General features: G+C 47.9%; 1 protein-coding gene and 1 long non-coding RNA gene across 3 annotated transcripts in view; one reads left to right on the top strand and one right to left on the bottom strand.

Moving 5' to 3' along the window:
• The window catches only part of hdac3 (histone deacetylase 3), a 71,469-nt gene that overhangs the window by 20,869 nt on the left and 29,983 nt on the right, over positions 1 to 20,617 (top strand). For both annotated transcript variants that reach the window (XM_085996059.1, XM_085996058.1), the window contains exons 7-11: positions 479 to 612; positions 8,803 to 8,883; positions 15,353 to 15,426; positions 16,341 to 16,405; positions 18,975 to 19,064. In XM_085996059.1, the coding sequence (XP_085852185.1) occupies positions 479 to 612; positions 8,803 to 8,883; positions 15,353 to 15,426; positions 16,341 to 16,405; positions 18,975 to 19,064 (444 nt within the window). The remainder of the gene's footprint in view (positions 1 to 478; positions 613 to 8,802; positions 8,884 to 15,352; positions 15,427 to 16,340; positions 16,406 to 18,974; positions 19,065 to 20,617) is intronic.
• LOC147114391 (uncharacterized) overlaps positions 1 to 20,617 on the bottom strand; it is an 80,288-nt gene that overhangs the window by 32,186 nt on the left and 27,485 nt on the right. The window lies entirely within an intron of this gene.

Genomic DNA, 20,617 nt, shown 5'->3' with positions numbered 1-20,617 from the left:
TGCCGTCACGATCTGCCGGCGCAGGAGATCGTGGCAGCAGTGTTTGGCGGCGCCGCAAAATGTCTAGTTAATTTCGCGAGCGGCGCAAACATCGCCGCGCCCGGGCGCTAGTTGCTTTGTGCCCCATTAGCGCCCTCTTAAGGCGCTAACGGGAGGCGCAGACAACTGAATTTTCCCCCCTAAATGTTTTATTTGGGTGCGCGGTCCCTTTAACGGGCTGTGTGGCCCGTTCAAAGCTTCGCGCATCTGGAGTTCTTTTCCCATTTAAATGCCGGTGAGCGGCCTGCCCGGGAGCTCCAGACCGGGAACATTGCTTCTGACGGAATGTAAATACAAGCCTCTCCCTCTCCGTTACTTTTGAAGGTCCTTTTTGTCGAACTAAATCTGTGCCAAAGCCTGCGCCTGTTCTTGGACCATGCACTCTGCAGGCGAGAAGTGATTTCCGAACACGAGTAATGTAATGGTTTATTCCCCGCAGGTACCATCCGCGCGTCCTGTACATCGACATTGATATTCATCATGGGGATGGGGTGCAGGAAGCCTTTTACCTCACCGACCGAGTCATGACCGTCTCCTTCCACAAGTATGGGAACTACTTTTTCCCAGGAACAGGTGAGACTTTTGGGGCGAGGAGGGAAAATAGAATTTGGCAATTTTTTTTTTTTTAGAAAAGCGCTACTTCAAGGGTTTCAGAGCGCCGCACTGTTGGAGGGGCAGTACTGAGGGAGCGCCGCACTGTCGGAGGGGCAGTACTGAGGGAGTGCTGCACTGTCAGAGGGGCAGTACTGAGGGAGCGCCGCACTGTCGGAGGGTCAGTACTGAGGGAGCGCTGCACTGTCGGAGGGGCAGTACTGAGGGAGCGCCGCACTGTCGGAGGGTCAGTACTGAGGGAGCGCTGCACTGTCGGAGGGGCAGTACTGAGGGAGCGCCGCACTGTCGGAGGGGCAGTACTGAGGGAGCGCCGCACTGTCGGAGGGGCAGTACTGAGGAAGAGCCACACTGTCGGAGGGGCAGTACTGAGGGAGCGTTGCACTGTCGGAGGGGCAGTACTGAGGGAGCGCTGCACTGTCGGAGGGGCAGTACTGAGGGAGCGCTGCATTGTCAGAGGGTATTGAGGGAGCGCTGCACTGTCGGAGGGGCAGTACTGAGGGAGCGCTGCACTGTCAGAGGGGCAGTACTGAGGGAGCGCTGCACTGTCGGAAGGGCAGTACTGAGGGAGCGCTGCACTGTCGGAAGGGCAGTACTGAGGGAGCGCTGCACTGTCGGAGGGGCAGTACTGAGGGAGCGCCGCACTGTTGCAGGTGCCGTCCTTTGGATGAGGCGTTATACCGAGGCCCCGTCTGCCTGTCCAGGTGGACATTAGCCATCGCATGGCCTACTTAAAGGAGTGCAGAGAGCTCTCCTAGTGTCCTGGACACATTCCTCCCTCAATCAGCCAACCAACCTCGCTCACTAAAAACAGAATTACCAGACACTCAGCTAGAAATCTGGCATAAAACAGAAAGTACTGGAAATACACAGTAAGTCAGTCAACACTTGTGAAGCGGCTGAGATCGATAGATTTTTGGACTCTAAGGGAAACGAGGGATATGGGGATCGGGCAGGAAAGTGGAGTTGAGGTCGAAGATCAGCCATGATCTCATTGAATGGCGGAGCAGGCTAGAGGGGCCGAATAGCCCACTCCTGCTTCTATTTCTCGTGTGCTTGAGAGAGGACAGGTTATGGCATTCCTGATGTCGTAGATGCATAGACCAGGGCTAAAAGAGTTAAATTACGAGGACCGGTTGCTCAGACTAGGCTTGTATTCCCTCAAGTATAGAAGATTAAGGGATGATCTAATTGAGTTGTTTAAGGTGATTATAGGAGTTAATAAGGTAGACAGTGAGAAACTATTTCCTCTGGTGGGGGGAGTCCAGAACAAGGGGGCAGAACCTTAAAATTAGAGCCAGGCCGTTCAGGGATGATGTCAGGAAGCACTTCTTCACACAAAGGGTGGTGGAAATCTGGAACTCTCTCCCCCAAAAAGCTGTTGGGGCTGGGGAGGTCAATTAGAAATTTCAAAACTGAGATTGATGGATTTTTGTTGGGTAAGGGTATTAAGGATTACGGAACCAAGGTGGGTCGATGGAGTTGAGATACAGATCAGCCATGATCTAATTGAATGCTGGAACAGGCTCGAGGGGCTGAATGGCCTCCTCTTGTTCCTATGATGCGTACCCTTTATCACAAGGGTTGGTTGTTGCTTGAAGGCAAAGAAGAAAAATCGTTCTCCTATAATGAGGCAGATTGAAGCTTAATTACTCAACTCAACTTTCCTCAGTTGGCCTACCGTTGCTCTGATTTTCTTGCTCTCTCAGGAGATTGCGTTCTTCCCCGTCCTTCAGAATATGAGTGTAAACTAGCGAGGGACATAAAAACAGTCTGTAAAAGCTTCGATAGGTACAAAAAGGAAAAGATTAGCGAAAGTAAATGTGGGTCCCTTACAGGCTGAGACAGGAGAAATTATAATGGGGAATAAGGAAATGGTAGAGAAATTAAACAAATACTTTGTGTCTGTTTTCAACGAAATAGTGGAGAACCAAGGGTGTAGCGAGAATGAGGAACTGAAAGAAAATAGGATCAGTAAAAAAATAGTACTGGAGAAATTAATGGGACTGAAAGCCGATAAATCCTCTGGACCTGCTGGCCTACATCCTAGGGTTTTAAAAGAGGTGGTTATAGAGATAGTGGATGCATTGGTTGTCATTTTCCAAAATTCCATCAACTATCATACTAATTGGACAAATCAAATTGGGCAGAGCAGCCTTGAGGATGAGTTCATTGAGTGTATTAGGGATGGGTTTCTTGAGCAGTATGTAACTGAACTGACCAGGGGGCAAGCAACCTTAGATCTGGTCCTGTGTAACGAGACAGGATTAATTAAAAATGTCCTAGTAAAGGATCCCCTTGGAATGAGTGACCATAACATGGTTGAATTCCATATTCAATTAGAGGGTGAGAAGGTTGGATCTCAAACAAGCGTGCTAAGCTTGAATAAAGGAGACTATGAAGGTATGAGAGCGGAATTGAGTAGAGTGGATTGGGAAAATAGATTAAAGGGTAAGACGATACATGATCAGTGGTGTACATTCAAGGAGTTATTTTACAACTTCCAAAAAAAATATATTCCACTGAGAAGAAAAGGGTGTAAAAGAAAAGACAGCCATCCGTGGCTAAGTAAAGAAATTAAGGATAGTATTCGACTAAAAACAAGGGCATATAAGGTAGCCAAATCTAGTGGGAGGATAGAGGATTGGGAAAACTTTAAAAGACAGCAAAAAATAACAAAAAGATTGATTAAGAAAGGGAAGATAGATTATGAAAGTAAATTAGCAAAAAATATAAAAACAGATAGTAAGAGTTTTTATAGTTATATAAAAAGAAAAAGGGTGGCTAAAGTAAATGTTGGTCCCTTAGAGGATGAGACCGGGAAATTAATGGTGGGAAATATGGAGATGGCAAAAACACTGAATGAATATTTTACATCAGTCTTTACAGTAGAAGACACTAAGAATATCCCAACACTGGCAAACAGGGGGTTAAAGGGGGGGAGGAGCTAAACACGATCAAAATCACTAAGGAAGTGGTACTCGGTAAAATAATGGGACTCAAGGCGGATAAATCACCTGGACCTGATGGCTTACATCCTAGGGTCTTGAGGGAAGTGGCGGTAGGGATTGTGGATGCATTGGTAATAATTTTCCAAAACTCCCTGAACTCGGCAAAGGTCCCGGCAGACTGGAAAACTGCTAATGTAACACCCTTATTTAAAAAGGGCAGTAGACAGAAGGCTGGAAACTGTAGACCGGTTAGCCTAACATCTGTGGCAGGTAAAATTTTGGAGTCCATTATTAAGGAGACAGTAACAGGACATTTGGATAATCATAATTTAATAGGACAAAGTCAGCATGGTTTTATGAAGGGGAAGTCATGTTTGACAAATTTGCTGGAGTTCTTTGAGGAAGTAACGTATAGGGTGGATAAAGGTGAACCAGTGGACGTAGTGTATTTAGACTTCCAAAAGGCATTTGACAAGGTGCCACACAAAAGATTATTGCTTAAGATAAAAAATCACGGGATTGGGGGTAATATTCTGGCATGGATAGAGGATTGGCTATCTAACAGAAGGCAGAGAGTTGGGATAAATGGTTCATTCTCAGACTGGCAATCAGTAACTAGTGGTGTTCCGCAGGGGTCAGTGCTGGGTCCCCAACTCTTTGCAATCTATATTAACGATTTGGAGGAGGGGACCGAGTGTAACATCAAAGTTTGCAGATGATACTAAGATGGGAGGGAAAGTAGTGAGTGAGGAGGACATAAAAAACCTTCAAGGGGACATAGACAGGCTAAGTAAGTGGGCAGAGATTTGGCAGATGGAATACAATACTGGAAAGTGTGAGGTTATGCACTTTTCAGGAAAAATCGTAGAGCAAGTTATTATCTTAATGGCAAGAAACTGGAAAGTACTGAAGTAGAAAGGGATCTGGGGGTCCTGGTGCACGAAACTCAAAAGGTTAGTATGCAGGTGCAGCAAGTGATTAAGAAGGCCAATGGAATGTTGGCTTTCATTGCTAGGGGGATAGAATATAAAAATAGGGAGGTATTGCTTCAGTTGTACAAGGTATTGGTGAGGCCGCACCTGGAATACTGCGTACAGTTTTGGTGTCCATACTTAAGAAAGGACATACTTGCTCTCGAGTCAGTACTAAGAAGGTTCACTCGGTTAATCCTGGGGATGAGGGGATGGACATAGGAGAGGTTGAGTAGATTGGGACTCTACTCATTGGAGTTCAGAAGAATGAGAGGCGATCTTATTGAAACATATAAGATTGTGAAGGGGTCGGATCGGGTGGATGCGGGGAAGATGTTCCTGATGATGGGTGAAACTAGAACTAGGGGGCATAGTCTTAGAATAAGGGGCTGCTCTTTCAAAACTGAGATGAGGAGGAACTACTTCACTCAGAGGGTGGTAGGTCCATGGAATATGCTGCCCCAAAAAGCTGTAGAAGCTACATCATTACATAAATTTAAAACAGAAATAGACAGTTTCCTAGAAGTAAAGGGAATTAAGGGTTACAGGGAGCGGGCGGGAATTAAGGGTTACAGGGAGCGGGCAGGAATTTGGACATGAGTCTAGGTTCGGATCGGTCATGGCCCTGTGGGTAGCGGAGCGGGCCCAGGGGCCGTGTAGCCTGATCCTGCTCCTATTTCGTGTGTCTAATTCTGTTAGTTTCAGGAGATGGTTCTGTGATAGTGGATTGGCGGTTAGGATCAGATCAGCCATGATCTTATTGAATGGCGGAGCAGGCTCGAGGGGCCGATTGGCCGACTCCTGCTCCTATTTCTTATGTTCTTATTCTGGAACGGTTCCTGCGGATTGGAAGGTGGCAAATGTAACCCCACTATTTAAGAAAGGAGGGAGAGAGAAAACGGGGAACTACAGACCAGTTAGCCTGACATCAGTACAGGAAACTTTGTGCTATCCGGCACCGACGGGACCGAGCTGTTGCCGTTCCCTCAAAACTGCCGGACACACCAGCGCTGATGTTGAAGCATATGGAGCTTTTCATCTCCGTATCTGGCAACAAACCCTGTTGCTTAGCAACAGCTTCTAAACAGTTGGCCGTACCTTGGAAGCGTCTCTGTCGCTTAGCAACAGCTTCAGAGAGACTTTGCAGAGCCTGACTGTTGGGAAAAAAAGCCACGAGAAGAAAAAAAATCTTAACAAAACGGCTTCTGATTTTTGCCGGTGGCTCGAGCTTGCCGGACATTTAGCCTCTGGATAACACAAAGTTTCCTGTAGTAGGGAAAATGCTAGAATCTATTATTAAGGACGTGGTAACAGGGCACTTAGAAAATAATAATAGGATTGGGCAGAGTAACACGGATTTATGAAAGAGAAATCGTGTTTGATAAATCTGTTGGAGTTTTTTGAGGTTGTAACTAGCAGAATAGATAAGGGGGAACCAGTGGATGTGGTATATTTGGATTTTCAGAAGGCATTTGATAAGGTGTCACACAAGAGGTTATTAAACAAAATTAGGGCTCACGAGATTGTGGGTACTATACTAGCATGGATTGAGGGTTGGTTAACGGACAGAACACTGAGAGTAGGAATAAACGGGTTATTTTCGGGTTAGCAGGCTATAACTAGTGGGGTACCGCAAGGATCAGTGCTTGGGCCTCAGCTATTCACAATCTACATCAATGATTTGGATGAGGGGACCAAATGTAATATATCCAAGTTCGCTGATGACACAAAGCTGGGTGGGAATGTAAGTTGTGAGGAGGATGCAAGGAGGCTTCAAGGGGATATAGACAGGCTAAGTGAGTGGGCAAGAACATGGCAAATGGAATATAATGTGGAGAAATGTGAAGTAATCTACTGTGGTCGGAAAAATAGAGAAGCAGAGTATTTTTTAAATGGTGAGAGATTGAGAAATGTTAGAAACATATAGAAAATAGAAACATAGAAAAATAGGAGCAGGAGTCGGCCATTCGGCTCTTCGAGCCTGCTCCGCCAGTCAATATGATCATGGCTGATCCTCTATCTCAATACCACATTCCTGCTCTCCCCCCATGTTGGTGTTCAGAGGGACCTGGGTGTTCTTCTACACGAATCACTGAAAGTTAACACGCAGGTACAGCAAGCAATTAGGAAAGCAAATGGTATGTTGGCCTTTATTACAAGAGGATTTGAGTATAAGAGTAAAGACGTCTTACTGCAATTATATAGGGCCCTGGTGAGACCACACCTGGAGTATTGTGGACAGTTTTGGTCTCCTTACCTAAGGAAGGATATACTTGCCATAGAGGGAGTGCAACAAAGGTTCACCAGACTGGTTCCTGGGATGGGGGGTTGTCATAAGAAATAGGAGCAGGAGTCGGCCATTCGGCCCTTCGAGCCTGCTCCGCCATTCAATGAGATCATGGCTGATCTTCTGCCTCAACTCCATTCACCGGCCCTATCGCCATCTCCCTTGATGCCCTTACTAGTCAGAAATCTATCGACTTCTGTTTTGAATATACCCAATGACTGAGCCTCCACAGCCCTCTGGGGTAGAGAATTCCAAAGATTCACCACCCTCTGTGTGAAGAAATTTCTTCTCATCTCAGTCCTGAATGGCCAACCCTTTATCCTGAGGCTGTGGCCCCTGGTTCTAGACTCCCCAGCCAAGGGAAACATTCTCCCAGCATCCATCCTATCAAGCCCTGTAATAATTTTGTATGCTTCAATGAGAACCCCTCTCATTCTTCTGAATTCAAGAGAATACAGGCCTAGTTCACTCAATCTCTTCTCATACGACAGTCCCGCCATCCCAGGAATCAATCTCGTGAACCTTCGTTGCACTCCCTCTATGGCAAGTATATCCTTCCTTAGGTAAAGAGAACAAAACTGTACACAGCACTTCAGGTATGGTCTCACCAAGGCCCTGTATAATTGGAGTAAGACTTCTTTACTCCTGTACTCAAATCCTCTTGTAATGAAGGCCAGCATACCATTTGCCTTCCTAATGGCTTGCTGCACCTGCACATTCACTTTCAGTGACTCATGTACAAAGACACCCAGGTCCCTTTGAGCATCTGCATTCTCCAATATTTCACCATTTAGGAAATACTCTGCCTTTCTGTTTTTTCTACCAAAGTGGATAACTTCACATTTATCCACATTATATTCCATCTGCCATGTTCTCGCCCACTCACTGAGCCTGTCGAGATCCCCTTGAAGCCTCTTCACATCCTCTTCACAACTGACACTGACACCTAGCTTTGTATCATCAGCAAATTTGGAAATGTTACATTGTCCTATGAGGAGAGATTGAGTAGACTAGACCTATATTCTCTAGAGTTTAGAAGAATGAGAGGTGATCTCATTGAAACATACAAAATTCTTACAGGGCTTGACAGGGTAGATGCAGGGAGGTTGTTTCCCCGTGGCTGGAGAGTCTAGAACTAGGGGTCACAGTCTCAGAATAAGGGGTCGGCCATTTAGGACTGAGATGAGGAGGAATTTCTTCACTCAGAGGGCGGTGAATCTTTGGAATTCTCTGCCCCAGAGGGCTGTGGAGGCTCAGTCGTTGAGTATATTCAAGGCCGAGATCGATAGATTTTTGGACTCTCGGGGAAACAAGGGATATGGGGATCGGGCGGGAAAGTGGAGATGAGGTCGAAGATCAGCCATGATCTTATTGAATGGTGGAGCAGGCTCGAGTGGGTGTTTGGCCTGCTCCTGCTCATGTTCTTGTGTTCATTTCTGCAAGTTAATATGCAAATGATTTTGTAGATGTGAATGAAAATGATTTAAAATGAAACATTTTTTGCAGCCCACTGCGCGAGGTTTGGGAGTTCTGTCCTCAAGAGAAGCTTTGATTTTTGGTTATCACTTAAAACCAAATTACCATGAAATATTTTCCAGCTTATTTTTAATGTATTATTACTGCTTATTCACAGGAAGGGTAGTGGAAATCTGGACCTCGCTTTCCCAAAGAGGCTGGGGATCAATTGGAGACTGAGATAGATTTTTTGTTGGGTAGAAGGTATCGAGGAACAGGGAGCAAAGGCGAGTAGATGGAGTCGAGGTGCAGATCAGCCATGACCTGACTGAATGGCTCGAGGGGCTGAGGGGCCTCCTGGGCCTCTGTTCGCCTGCTTCCAAAGTTAATTTCTTTTCAGCTTTTTGTTGTTCGGAAACTGCAGTTTTTTTGTAAAGGCTGTTCTTTGGACGGATTGTGAAGGGTGATGTGTTTGAAATTCTCTTCACAGGTGACATGTATGAAGTTGGTGCTGAGAGCGGCCGGTATTATTGCCTGAATGTTCCACTCCGCGATGGAATCGACGACCAAAGTAAGGGAGGAGCGTTCAATCCTTCTCACTCACTCGCTCCCGCAAATATCTCTCCCAAGCCTCCACTCGATCTTTCCACACTATTGGCCTCTCTGAACAGTCCATTCCAAACATGATTTCAAAAACCTGGCCTCAGTAAAAGTGACCATGAAGCTGTCGGATTGTGGTAAAAACCCAACTGGTTCACTAATTTAAAAAAAAGAATTAACTCACGGGATGTGGGCGTCGCTGGCAATGCCCGCCATTGACCGCCCATTCCTAGTTGCCCTGAGAAGGTGGTGGTGGTGGACCTTCTTGAACCGCTGGTACGACGGAGTGTTTCGCTGGGCCACTTCGGAGGGCAGTTAAGATTCACCCACGATGGTCTGGGACTGGAGTCACATACAGGCCCAGACCAGGTAAGGATGGCAGGTTTCCTTCCCGGAAGTGACCATTATGGGTACTGTTGCAGAGTGGTTATGTTACTGGACTAGTAATCGAGGGGCCTAGACCAATGATCCGGAGACACGAGTTCACTTCCCACCACGGCAGCTGGGGAATTTAAATGCAATTAATTAAATCAGAAATTAAAAAAGCTAGTATCTGTAATGGTGACCATGAAACCACCGGATTGTTGTAAAAACCCATCCGGTTCACTAATGTCCTTTAGGGAAGGAAATCTGCCGCCCTTACCCGGTCTGGGCCTGTGACCACAGCATTGTGGTTGATTTTTAACTGTCCCTCTGAAATGGCCGAGCGAGACACTCAGTTGTATTCAAGAAGGCGGCTCACCACCCCCTTCTCGAGGGCAATTCGGGATGGGCAAGAAATGCTGGCCTTGCCAGCGACGCCCACATCCCGTGAATGAATTTTTTTTTAAATGAGTGAACCAGTTGGGATTTTACCACAATCCGACCGCTTCACGGTCACTTTTACTGAGGCCAGATTTTTATTCACAGATTTTTCAAACTGAATTCAAATTCTCAGCCTGCCGTGGTGGAGACTTGAACTCGCGTTCTCTGGATTACTAGCCCACCAACATAGCCACTGCACTACCTTGATTGGGTCGGTGGTGCTGCTGGAAGTACAGTACGGTGCTGACAATGAGGCTGGTGTAGATGTGAGCTGTGGAGGTGCAGTCGGTATGGACAGTCCATGCACCAACTTGGTGCTGGAGGCAGTCGCCCGTTAGCACCGCCCCCCCCCCCCCCCCCCCCCCCAAGGATTGATTGCAAGAGCCGTGAACGACGGTGCAAGCACCTGATGAAGCAAAAAAATGTTCCATCCGCGCATCCGTATTTAAAACTACGCTGCATGACAGGCAAAAGGTGCAATCTGTCCAACTGAGCAGAGAATAGGGAAACAATACATTCAGATATAACTGGGCCGCAGAACAGGACGACACCGGCTCAAGGGGTGTGAGGGGCAAGTTAGATGAGCACTTCACAAGTTGCCAGGGTGCGGGACTCATTTAAAAGAAACACAGGACACAGATTTAAGGTGATTGGCAAAAGAACCAGAAGGGGAGCTGAGAATTTATTTTACACAGCGAGTTGTTGTGATCTGGAACGCGCTGCCTGAAAGGGCAGTGGAAGCAGATTCAATAGTGACTTTCAAAAGGGCGTTGCATGAGTACTTGAAGAGGAAACAATTTGCAGGGTTATGGGGGGAGTGGGACTAATTGGAGAGCTCGTTCAAAGAGCTGGCACAGGCACGATGGGCCGAATGGCCTCCTGTGGTGTAATGAAACAGCTGGGTGCCGTAATGGAGAGATGTTGGCGTTCTGGAAGAATGAGATCAAACTGGCTGAAGGGCAGCTTTCACCCCAGCCTATCTGTTGTCAGCTGTGGTTCAGTAGCACACTCGCCTCTGAGTCAGAAGGTTGTGGGTACAAGTCCCGCTCCAGGTACTTGAGCACATAAAGCTAGGCTGACACTCCAGTGCAGTGCTGAGGGGGTGCTGCACTGTCGGAGGAGCCGTCTTTTGGATGAGACGTTAAACCGAGGCCCTGTCTGCCCTCTCAGGTGGACGTAAAAGATCCCATGGCCACTATTTCGAAGAAGATCAGGGGAGTGCTCCCCGGTGTCCTGGCCAATATTTATCCCTCAATCAACATCACTAAAGCTGTGCGCAAATTGGCTGCCGCATTTCCCACATTACAACAGTGACTCCACTTCAAAAAAAATACTTCATTGGCTGTAATGCACTTTGAGACGTCCAGTGGACGTGAAAGGCGCTGTAGAAATGCAAGTCTTTAGTTATACAGCACAGAAAGAGGCCCGTCGTGTCCGCGCCGGCCATCAAGTCCTGTCTATTCTAATCCCATTTTCCAGCACTTGGTCCGTAGCCTTGTATGCTATGGCATTTCAAGTGCTCATCTAAATGCTTCTTGAATGTTGTGAGGGTTCCTGCCTCTACCACCCTTTCAGGCAGTGAGTTCCAGATTCCAACCACCCTCTGGGTGAAAAGGTTTTTCCTCAAATCCCCTCTAAACCTCCTGCCCCTTACCTTGAATCTATGCCCCCTGGTTATTGACCCCTCTACTAAGGGGAAAGTTCCTTTTTATCTACCCTATCCATGCCCCTCATAATTTTGTACACCTCAATCGGGTCTCCCCTCAGCCTTCTCTGCTCCAAGGAAAACAACCCCAGCCTGTCCAGTCTCTCTTCATAGCTGAAGCGCTCCAGCCCAGGTAACATCCTGGTGAATCTCCTCTGCACCCTCTCCAATGCAATCACATCCCTCCTATAGTGTGGCGACCAGAACTGCACACAGTATTCCAGCTGTGGCCTAACTAGCGTTTTATACAGATCCATCATAACCTCCCTGCTCTTATATTCTATGCCTTGGCTAATGAAGGCAAGTATCCCATATGCCTTTTTAACCATCTTATCTACCGGTCCTGCTGCATTCAGGGATCTGTGTACATGCACACCAAGGTCCCTCTGATCCTCTGTCCTTCCTAGGGTCCTACCATTCATTGTGTATTCCCTTGCCTTGTTAGTCCTCCCAAAATGCATCACCTCACACTTTTCAGGGTTAACTTCCATTTGCCACTGTTCTGCCCACCTAACCAACCCATCTATATCGTTCTGTAGCCTGAGGCTTCCCTCCTCGCTATTTACCACTCCACCAATTTTCATGTCATCTGCAAACTTACTGATCATACCTCGTACATTCATATCTAAATCATTAATGTACACTACAAACAGCAAAGGACCCAGCACCGATCCCTGCGGTACACCACTGGACACAGGCTTCCAGTCACAAAAACAACCTTCGACCATCACCCTCTGCCTCCTGCCACTAAGCCAATTTTGGATAAAAATGTGCCAAATTGCCCTGGATCCCATGGGCTCTTACCTTCTTGACCAGTCTCCCATGTGGGACTTTGTCAAAAGCCTTACTGAAGTCCATGTCGACTACATCAACTGCACTACCCTCATCCACACACCTAGTCACCCCCTCAAAGTTCAATCAAATTGGTTAGACATGATCTCCCCCTGACAAAGCCATGCTGACTATCCTTGATTAATCCTTGCCTCTCCAAGTGGAGACTAATTCTGTCCCTCAGAATTTTTTCCAATAATTTCCCTACCACTGATGTTAGGCTCACTGGCCTGTAATTCCCTGGTTTATCCCTACTACCCTTCTTGAATAATGGTACTACGTTGGCTGTTCTCCAGTCCTCTGGCACCTCCCCTGTGGCCAGAGAGGTTCTGAAAATTTGTGTCAGAGCCCCTGCAATCTCCTCCCTTGCCTCACACAGCAGCCTGGGATACATCTCGTCTGGGCCTGGGGATTTATCCACTTTTAAGCCCGCTAAAACCGCTAGTACCTCCTCCCTCTCAATACCAATTTGTTCAAGTATATCACAATCCCCCTGCCTGATTTCTATGTCTACATCGTCCTTCTCCATAGTGAACACAGATGCAAAATATTCATTTAAAACCTCACCTACATCTTCCGGCTCTACACACAGATTGCCACTTTGGTCCTTAATGTGCCCTACTCTTTCCCTGGTTATCCTCTTGCCCTTAATTATATACTTATAAAACACCTTGGGACTTTCCTTTTATTTTGCCCGCCAGTGTTTTTTCATGCCCCCTCTTCGCTCTCCTAATTTCTTTTTTAAGTACCCCCCTGCACTTTCTATACTCCTCTAGGGCTTCCACTGATTCCACTTCCTTTCTTTTATCTCTCTTGGGAAGTATTCTTTAAGGAGAGGCTGCCCAACAATAGGGATGCATTGGTAAAATTAAATGTAGTACAAGGTCGTCAGTTGGGTTTCGATAATGAGCTTGTCCCTTATCAGTAACTTTAGTTTTAACGAGTTCTTCTTCCATAGACCGGTACAGCTCCCCAACTTTGTTATCTTATCGATAGTTTGTCTATTCTACCAAGTGAAACTTCTAATTATAATTCTGTACCGTTCCACACCAACCTCCTGCTTCTAAAAAAGGTGACATAATTGCAGATGTTTCTGTACCGTTCCACATCAACCTCCTGCTTCTAAAAAAGGTGACATAATTGCAGATGTTTCCTTCTACAGAACTTATCAACTGATTAAAGCTCTCTGAAATATATGCATCTGTTATGCACTGGAATGTGTTTTGATTAGGTACTAAACTGACCATTGAGTTAAGGTTGGTCTTAATTCAACAGTTCATAAGAACATTCATATAAAATTCTAACAGTACTAGACAGACTAGATGCAGGAGGAAGGATGTTCCCGATGGTCGGGGAGTCCAGAACCAGGGGTCACAGTCTAAGGATAAGGGGTAAGCCATTTAGGACTGAGATGAGGAGGAATTTCTTCACCCAGAGAGTGGTGAACCTGTGGAATTCTCTACCACAGAAGGCAGTTGAGGCCAATTCATTAAATATATTCAAGAAGGAGTTAGATATATTTCTTAAGGCTAAAGGGATATGGGGAGAAGGCAGGGACAAGATACTGAATTTGGATGATCAGCCATGATCGCATTAAATGGCGGAGCAGGCTCGAGGGGCCGAATGGCCGACTCCTGCTCCTATCTTCTATGTTTCTATGTAACATAAGAAATAGGAGCAGGAGTCGGCCATTCGGCCCCTCGAGCCTGCTCCCCCATTCAATAAGATCATGGCTGATCATCGACCTCAACTCCACTTTCCCGCCCGATCTCCATATCCCTCGATTCCCCTAGAGTCCAAAAATCTATCGATCTCAGCCTTGAATATACTCAACGACTGAGCCTCCACAGCCCTCTGGGGTAGAGAATTCCAAAAGATTCACCACCCTCGGAGTGAAGAAATTTCTCCTCATCTCAGTCTTAAATGGCTGACACCTTATTCTGAGACTGTGACCCCTGGTTCTAGACGCTCCAGCCAGGGGGAAACATCCTCGCAGCATCTACCCTGTGAAGCCCCGTAACAATTTTGTATGTTTCAATGAGATCACCTCTCATTCTTCTAAACTCTAGGGAATATAGGCCTAGTCGACTCAATCTCTCCTCATAGGACAATCCCCCCATCCCAGGAATCAGTCTAGTGAACCTTCGTTGCACTTCCTCTGTGGCAAGTATATCCTTCCTTGGGTAAGGAGACCAGAACTGTACACAATACTCCAGGTGTGGTCTCACCAGGTCCAGTGGTCACTGTGCTTACACTTACTCACTGAACAGGCAAAGGCTCAAGTTTATTATTACAATATAAAGAAAAATCAACTGCGGTTTAACATGAGCAGACTCCAGGACAGTCTGACTAACCATTTCCTTACAGCAGTTAGACTGATCCCTGGGATGAGAGGGCTGTCCTATGAGGAGAGATTGTGTAGAATGGGCCGATACTCTCTGGAGTTTAGAAGAATGAGAGGTGATGTCACTGAAACGTACAGGATTCTGAGGGGGATTGACAGGGTTGATGCTGAGAGGTTGTTTCCCCCTGGCTGGAGAGTCTAGAACCAGGGGTCACAGTCTCAGGATAAGGGGTCGGCCATTTAAGATGAAATGAGGAAGAATTTCTTCACTCAGGGTGGTGAATCTTTAGAATTCTCTGCCCCAGAGGGCTGTGGAGGCTCAGTCGTTGGGTATATTCAAGGCTGAGATCGATAGATTTTTGGACTCTCGGGGAATCGAGGGATATGGAGATCGGGCGGGAAAGTGGAGTTCATAGAATCATAGAATGGTTACAGCACAGAAGGAGACCATTCGGCCCATCAAGCCCGTGCCGGTTCTCTGCAAGAGCACTTCAGCTAGTCCCACTCCCCTGCCCTTTCCCTGTAGCCCTCCAAATATTTTTTTGAGTTGATTTGAGGTCGAAGATCAGCCATGATCTTATTGAATGGCGGAGCAGGCTCGAGGGGCCTAATGGCCGACTCCTGCTCCTATTTCTTATGTTCTTATCATTCTTATTAGCACCGTGATTGAATGCTGCTGTTTTAAACGTGGTAGTGGGGCAGTGGGGATGTCCTTGTCTTCTGACTTTGCAGTTGCCTCTCTCATCTGGGTTTCAGGCTACAGACTCCTGTTCCAGCCAGTTATCAAGCAGGTTGTGGATTTCTATCAGCCCACGTGCCTCGTGCTCCAGGTAAGTTTCCTTTTGTTTCCTTACCGTCCCCTCCCACCAGCTTTCTCAGAAGCGCAGTTGTCAAACTCCCTTCCCATTGGACAGGAACAGATGGAGATATCCTGGCAACGTTGGTAGTTGAGCTGCTCTTTGCACTGTTGTGTGGTCACCGACTCGCGGGCTGAGTGCTGCGTGTGTGTGGTTGCACAGTAACGGTGGAGTAATGCTGTTAGGATTGTAAAAGGGGGTGCAGGAATAGAGAGACCTGGGGGTGTGTGTACACAAATCATTGAAGGTGGCAGGACAAGTTGAGAAGGCTGTTTAAAAAAATTAAAAAAAAGCATATGGGATCCTTGGCTTTATGAATAGAGGCATAGAGTATAAAAGCTAAACCTTTATAAATCACTGGTTCGGCCCCAGCTGGAGTATTGTGTCCAATTCTGGGCATCACACTTTAGGAAGGATGTCGAGGCCTTGGAGAGGGTGCAGAGGAGATTGACCAGAATGGTTCCAGGGATGAGGCACTTCAGTTACGTGGAGAGGCTGGAGAAGCTGGGATTGTTCTCCTTAGAGCAGAGAAGGTTAAGGGGAGATTTAATAGAGGTGTTCAAAATCATGAGGGGTTTTGATAAATAGGGAGAAACTGTTTCCACTGACAGAGATTTAAGATAATTAGCAAAAGAACCAGAGGGGAGATGAGAATTTTGTTTACGCAGCGAGTTGCTGTGATCTGGAATGCGCTGCCTGAAAGGGCGGTGGAAGCAGATTCAGTAGTAACTTTCAAAAGGGAATTGGATAAATACTTGAAGGGGAAAATTTTGCAGGGCTGTGGGGGGGGAGTGGGACTAATTGGAGAGCTCTGGGGACTGCAGTGATTTTGATTTGTTGATTGTGTCACACGGCCGTGTCTAACGTTGTTTATTTATTTATTCCAGTGTGGTGCGGACTCTCTCGGCTGCGATCGCCTCGGTTGCTTCAACCTCAGCATAAAAGGACACGGGTAACATACGCCTAGCTTGTTTTGGTACCAGCGTGGGTTCCATAGTGAAGAGACCTTTCTTCACCTGGCCTGACATAGCAGCGCTGATACTGAACTGGTGACTTTGGACCTCTGGGTCCTAAAGCTCTCCACCACTGGGGGTTTTCCTCGCCTCGTGTCTGGGTCTGTTGTAGACTCATTGATAGAGATTGATCGCCGTGATTGGTCAACCATTCCATTATCGTTGGATCATGGGACTGCCAGGATGGTTGACGGTGAACGAGACGGACCTCTGGTCTTTTAGCGTCCAGCAATCCCTCTGTTCCACTAGTTAGCAGTGGTTGGAAAAAGCTCCATTGGCTTTCATAGAAACATAGAAGATAGGAGCAGGAGTAGGCCATTCGGCCCTTCGAGCCTGCTCCGCCATTCAACGAGATCATGGCTGATCATCCAAACCCTAGCACTCGGTCCCTACACCGACAGCCATCCCACCCAAGCCCTATCCCCGTAACCCCATGTATTTAATCCCCCCTAACACTAAGGGCCAATTTTTATCGTGGCCAATCAACCTAACCCGCACATCTTTGGACTGTGGGAGGAAACCGGAGCACCCGGAGGAAACCCACGCAAACACGGGGAGAATGTGCAAACTCCACACAGACAGTCACCCGAGGCCGGATTTGAACCCGGGTCCCTGGCGCTGTGAGGCAACAGTGCTAACCACTATGCCACCGTGCTGCCCTCTCCTCCATAACCAGAAATCTCTGCCTCCCCGAATATTATGGTATGTTGTTGCCACAGTGCACTCCGCCAGTGCTGCCGATTCCTGGCTCGCTCACCCTGGGTAGTAATCCAAGGGGCAGAGGATGTACGTTAAAGAAAGAACGAATTTGCATTTCTCCAGCGCCTTTCGTGACCTCAGGACGTCCCAAAGTGCTTTACAGCCAATGAAGTATTTTTGCAGTGTAGTCACTGTTGTAATGTAGGAAACACGGCAGCCAATTTGCACAGCAAGCTCCCACAAACAGCAATGCAATAAATGACCAGTGAATCTGTTTTTGTGATGTTGGTTGAGGGATAAATATTGGCCCCAGATCACCAGGGAGAACTCCCCTGCTCTTCTTTGAAATAATGCCGTGGGATCTTTTACGTCCACCTGAGGGGGAGATGGGGCCTCAGTTTAACGTCTCATCTGAAAGGCAGCACCTCCGACAGTGCAGCACTCCCTCGGTACTGACCCTCCGACAGTGCAGCACTCCCTCGGTACTGACCCTCCGACAGTGCAGCACTCCCTCAGTACTGCCCCTCCGACAGTGCAGCACTCCCTCAGTACTGCCCCTCCGACAGTGCGGCGCTCCCTCAGTACTGACCCTCCGACAGTGCCGCGCTCCCTCAGTACTGCCCCTCCGACAGTGCAGCGCTCCCTCAGTACTGCCCCTCCGACAGTGCGGCGCTCCCTCAGTACTGCCCCTCCGACAGTGCGGCGCTCCCTCAGTACTGCCCCTCCGACAGTGCGGCGCTCCCTCAGTACTGACCCTCCGACAGTGCCGCGCTCCCTCAGTACTGCCCCTCCGACAGTGCGGCGCTCCCTCAGTACTGACCCTCCGACAGTGCCGCGCTCCCTCAGTACTGCCCCTCCGACAGTGCCGCGCTCCCTCAGTACTGCCCCTCCGACAGTGCCGAGCTCCCTCAGTACTGCCCCTCCGACAGTGCGGCGCTCCCTCAGTACTGCCCCTCCGACAGTGCGGCGCTCCCTCAGTACCGCCCCTCTGACAGTGCAGCGCTCCCTCAGTACTGCCCCTCCGACAGTGTGGCGCTCCCTCAGTACCGCCCCTCTGACAGTGCAGCACTCCCTCAGTACTGCCCCTCCGACAGTGCAGTGCTCCCTCAGTACTGGTGCTGGGAGTGTCGGCCTGGATTATGTGCTCAATTATCTGGAGTGGGACTCGAAGTCACGACCTTCTAACTCCGAGGCGAGAGTGTTACCCACTGAGCCACGGATGAAATTTGTCTTGAACAGAACAGCCTGTCTGCATTCTCTTGTTCAGTCCCAGGGCAGAACCATCTCGCCGCACAGCCTTTTGATGAGTGACAGTCTGTACAGCGACTCGTATACAAAAGCCAGCCTGCCTAGTTAGATATAAATTATTCTCCTTTATTACTGACTGTTAGTAAGCAAGATTGCTTATTGTTTGGATTCTGGGAGAAAACAACTTCTGATTAACATACAAACCACCTTCAATCCGACTTTAGAATCACAACCTAGTATGGGTTTGTCTTGTAAAACTAACCCCTTTTAAGCAAACTTTAACTCAAAATATTTTAAAGTAACTCGTATCTAGATTCTTTGCTTTTGAGGCTGGGGGTTAATTGAAAATTTCTAAAGTTGAGATTTTTACTAACCAAGTGTGTTCAGGGATAATGGAACCATGACTGGTAAAGTTACAGATCGGCCATGATCTGATTGAATGGCGGAACAGGCTCGAGGGGCTGAATGGCCTCCTCCTGTTCCTAGGGATCCTGACCCGTCACTGGCAGTGGACTGAACGTGAACTTGGGAGGTCCTGATGTGATTTTCTTTTTGTTGCAGGGACTGTGTAGAGTTTGTGAAAAGCTTCAACATCCCTCTGCTGGTGATGGGAGGCGGAGGATACACCGTGCGTAACGTTGCCAGATGCTGGTGAGTGGCCGGAGTGTGAAACCTCAGAACTCGGGGACAGGCGGCAGCAAGCGACCATTGACGGGATGTGACTAGTGGTGTCCCCCAGGGATCAGTACTGGGGCCTCCGCTGCTCACTATATTGATGGAACGACTTGGATGAAGGAATCGAGAGGCGTATATCGAAGTTTGCCGATGACACTCAGTTAGTGGCACAGTAGAAAGTTGCAAAGGAACATTGACAGATTAAGTGAGTGAGCAAAACCGTAGCACATGGAGTTCAATGAGGGAAAGTGTGAGGTTGTCCACTTTGGACCCAAGAATGATCGATCAGAGTATTTTCTAGATGGCGAGAAGCGAGGAGCTGTGGAGGAGCCGAGAGATTTAGTTCATGTACAGAAGTCGCTAAAAGTTACTGGACAGGTACAAAAAATAATTTAAAAGGCTGCTGGAGTGTTGGCCTTTATCGCGGGGTCTGGAATACAGAGGGGAGGACGTGATGCTTCAGCTGTACAGAGCTCTGGTCAGACCCCCTCTGGAGTAACCGCGTTCAGTCCTGGGCCCCGCCCCTCGGGAAGGATATATCGGCCTCGGAGGGGGAGCAGCGCAGATTCACCAGAATGGTACCGGGGCTAAAAGGGTTAAATTACGAGGACAGGTTGCACAGACTGGGCTTGTATTCCCTCGAGTTTAGGAGGTTTAGAGGTGATTTAATTGAAGTGTTTTTAGGTGATTAAAGGATTCGATCGGGTCGAGAGAGAGAAAATATTTCCTCTGGTGGGGGGAGTCCAGAACAAGGGGGCAGAACCTTAAAATTAGAGCCAGGCCGTTCAGGGGGTGATGTCAGGAAGCACTTCTTCACACAAAGGGTGGGGGAAATCTGGAACTCTTTTCCCCCCCCCCCCCCCCCCCCCAAAAGAGCTGTTGAGGCTGGGGGTCAACTGAAAATTTCAAAACTGAGATTGTTAGATTTTTGTTGGGTGAGCGTATTACAGGTTAGGGAGCCAGGGCGGGCAGATGGAGAAGGTTAAGGGGAGTTTTAATAGAGTAGAGAGGGAGAAACTGTTTCCAGTGGCAGGAGGGTCGGTGACCAGAGGACACAGATTGAAGGTGACTGGTAAAGGAACCAGAAGGAATGAAAATTTGTTTTACGCAGCGAGTTGTTGTGATCTGGAACGCGCTGCCTGAAAGGGCGGTGGGAGCAGATTCAATAGTAACTTTCAAAAGGGAATTGGATAAATACTTGAAAAGGAAAAATTCACAGGGCTACGGGGAAAGAGCAGGGGGAGTGGGACTAATTGGGGAGCTCTTTCAAACAGCCGGCACAGGCACGATGGGCCGAATGGCCTCCTCCTGCGCTGTAAGATTCTGTGAACTGTTGAACTGCTACAATTGGTCGGCAGCAGGAGAGGTAATGAGCCAGCCTGTCTGTTCCAGATCACTGCCCAGTGCCTCCTGCTGAAAGTGTGTGAGTGTGTAAACATAAGCTGGGGGATATGATACAATGGGCCACGACTGGTGCCTTCCCGCCATGCTGGAATAGCCTGTCGGAATCCGCTGTTGACTTGACGCAT

The sequence above is a fragment of the Somniosus microcephalus genome, chromosome 8 (genome assembly GCF_052327205.1).
Source record: "Somniosus microcephalus isolate GS21.2 chromosome 8, FLI_Smic_1.0, whole genome shotgun sequence".
NCBI classification, from domain to species: domain Eukaryota; kingdom Metazoa; phylum Chordata; class Chondrichthyes; order Squaliformes; family Somniosidae; genus Somniosus; species Somniosus microcephalus.
Note: the sequence above shows the minus strand (reverse complement) of the source record. Positions and strands in the feature narration are given on the sequence as shown.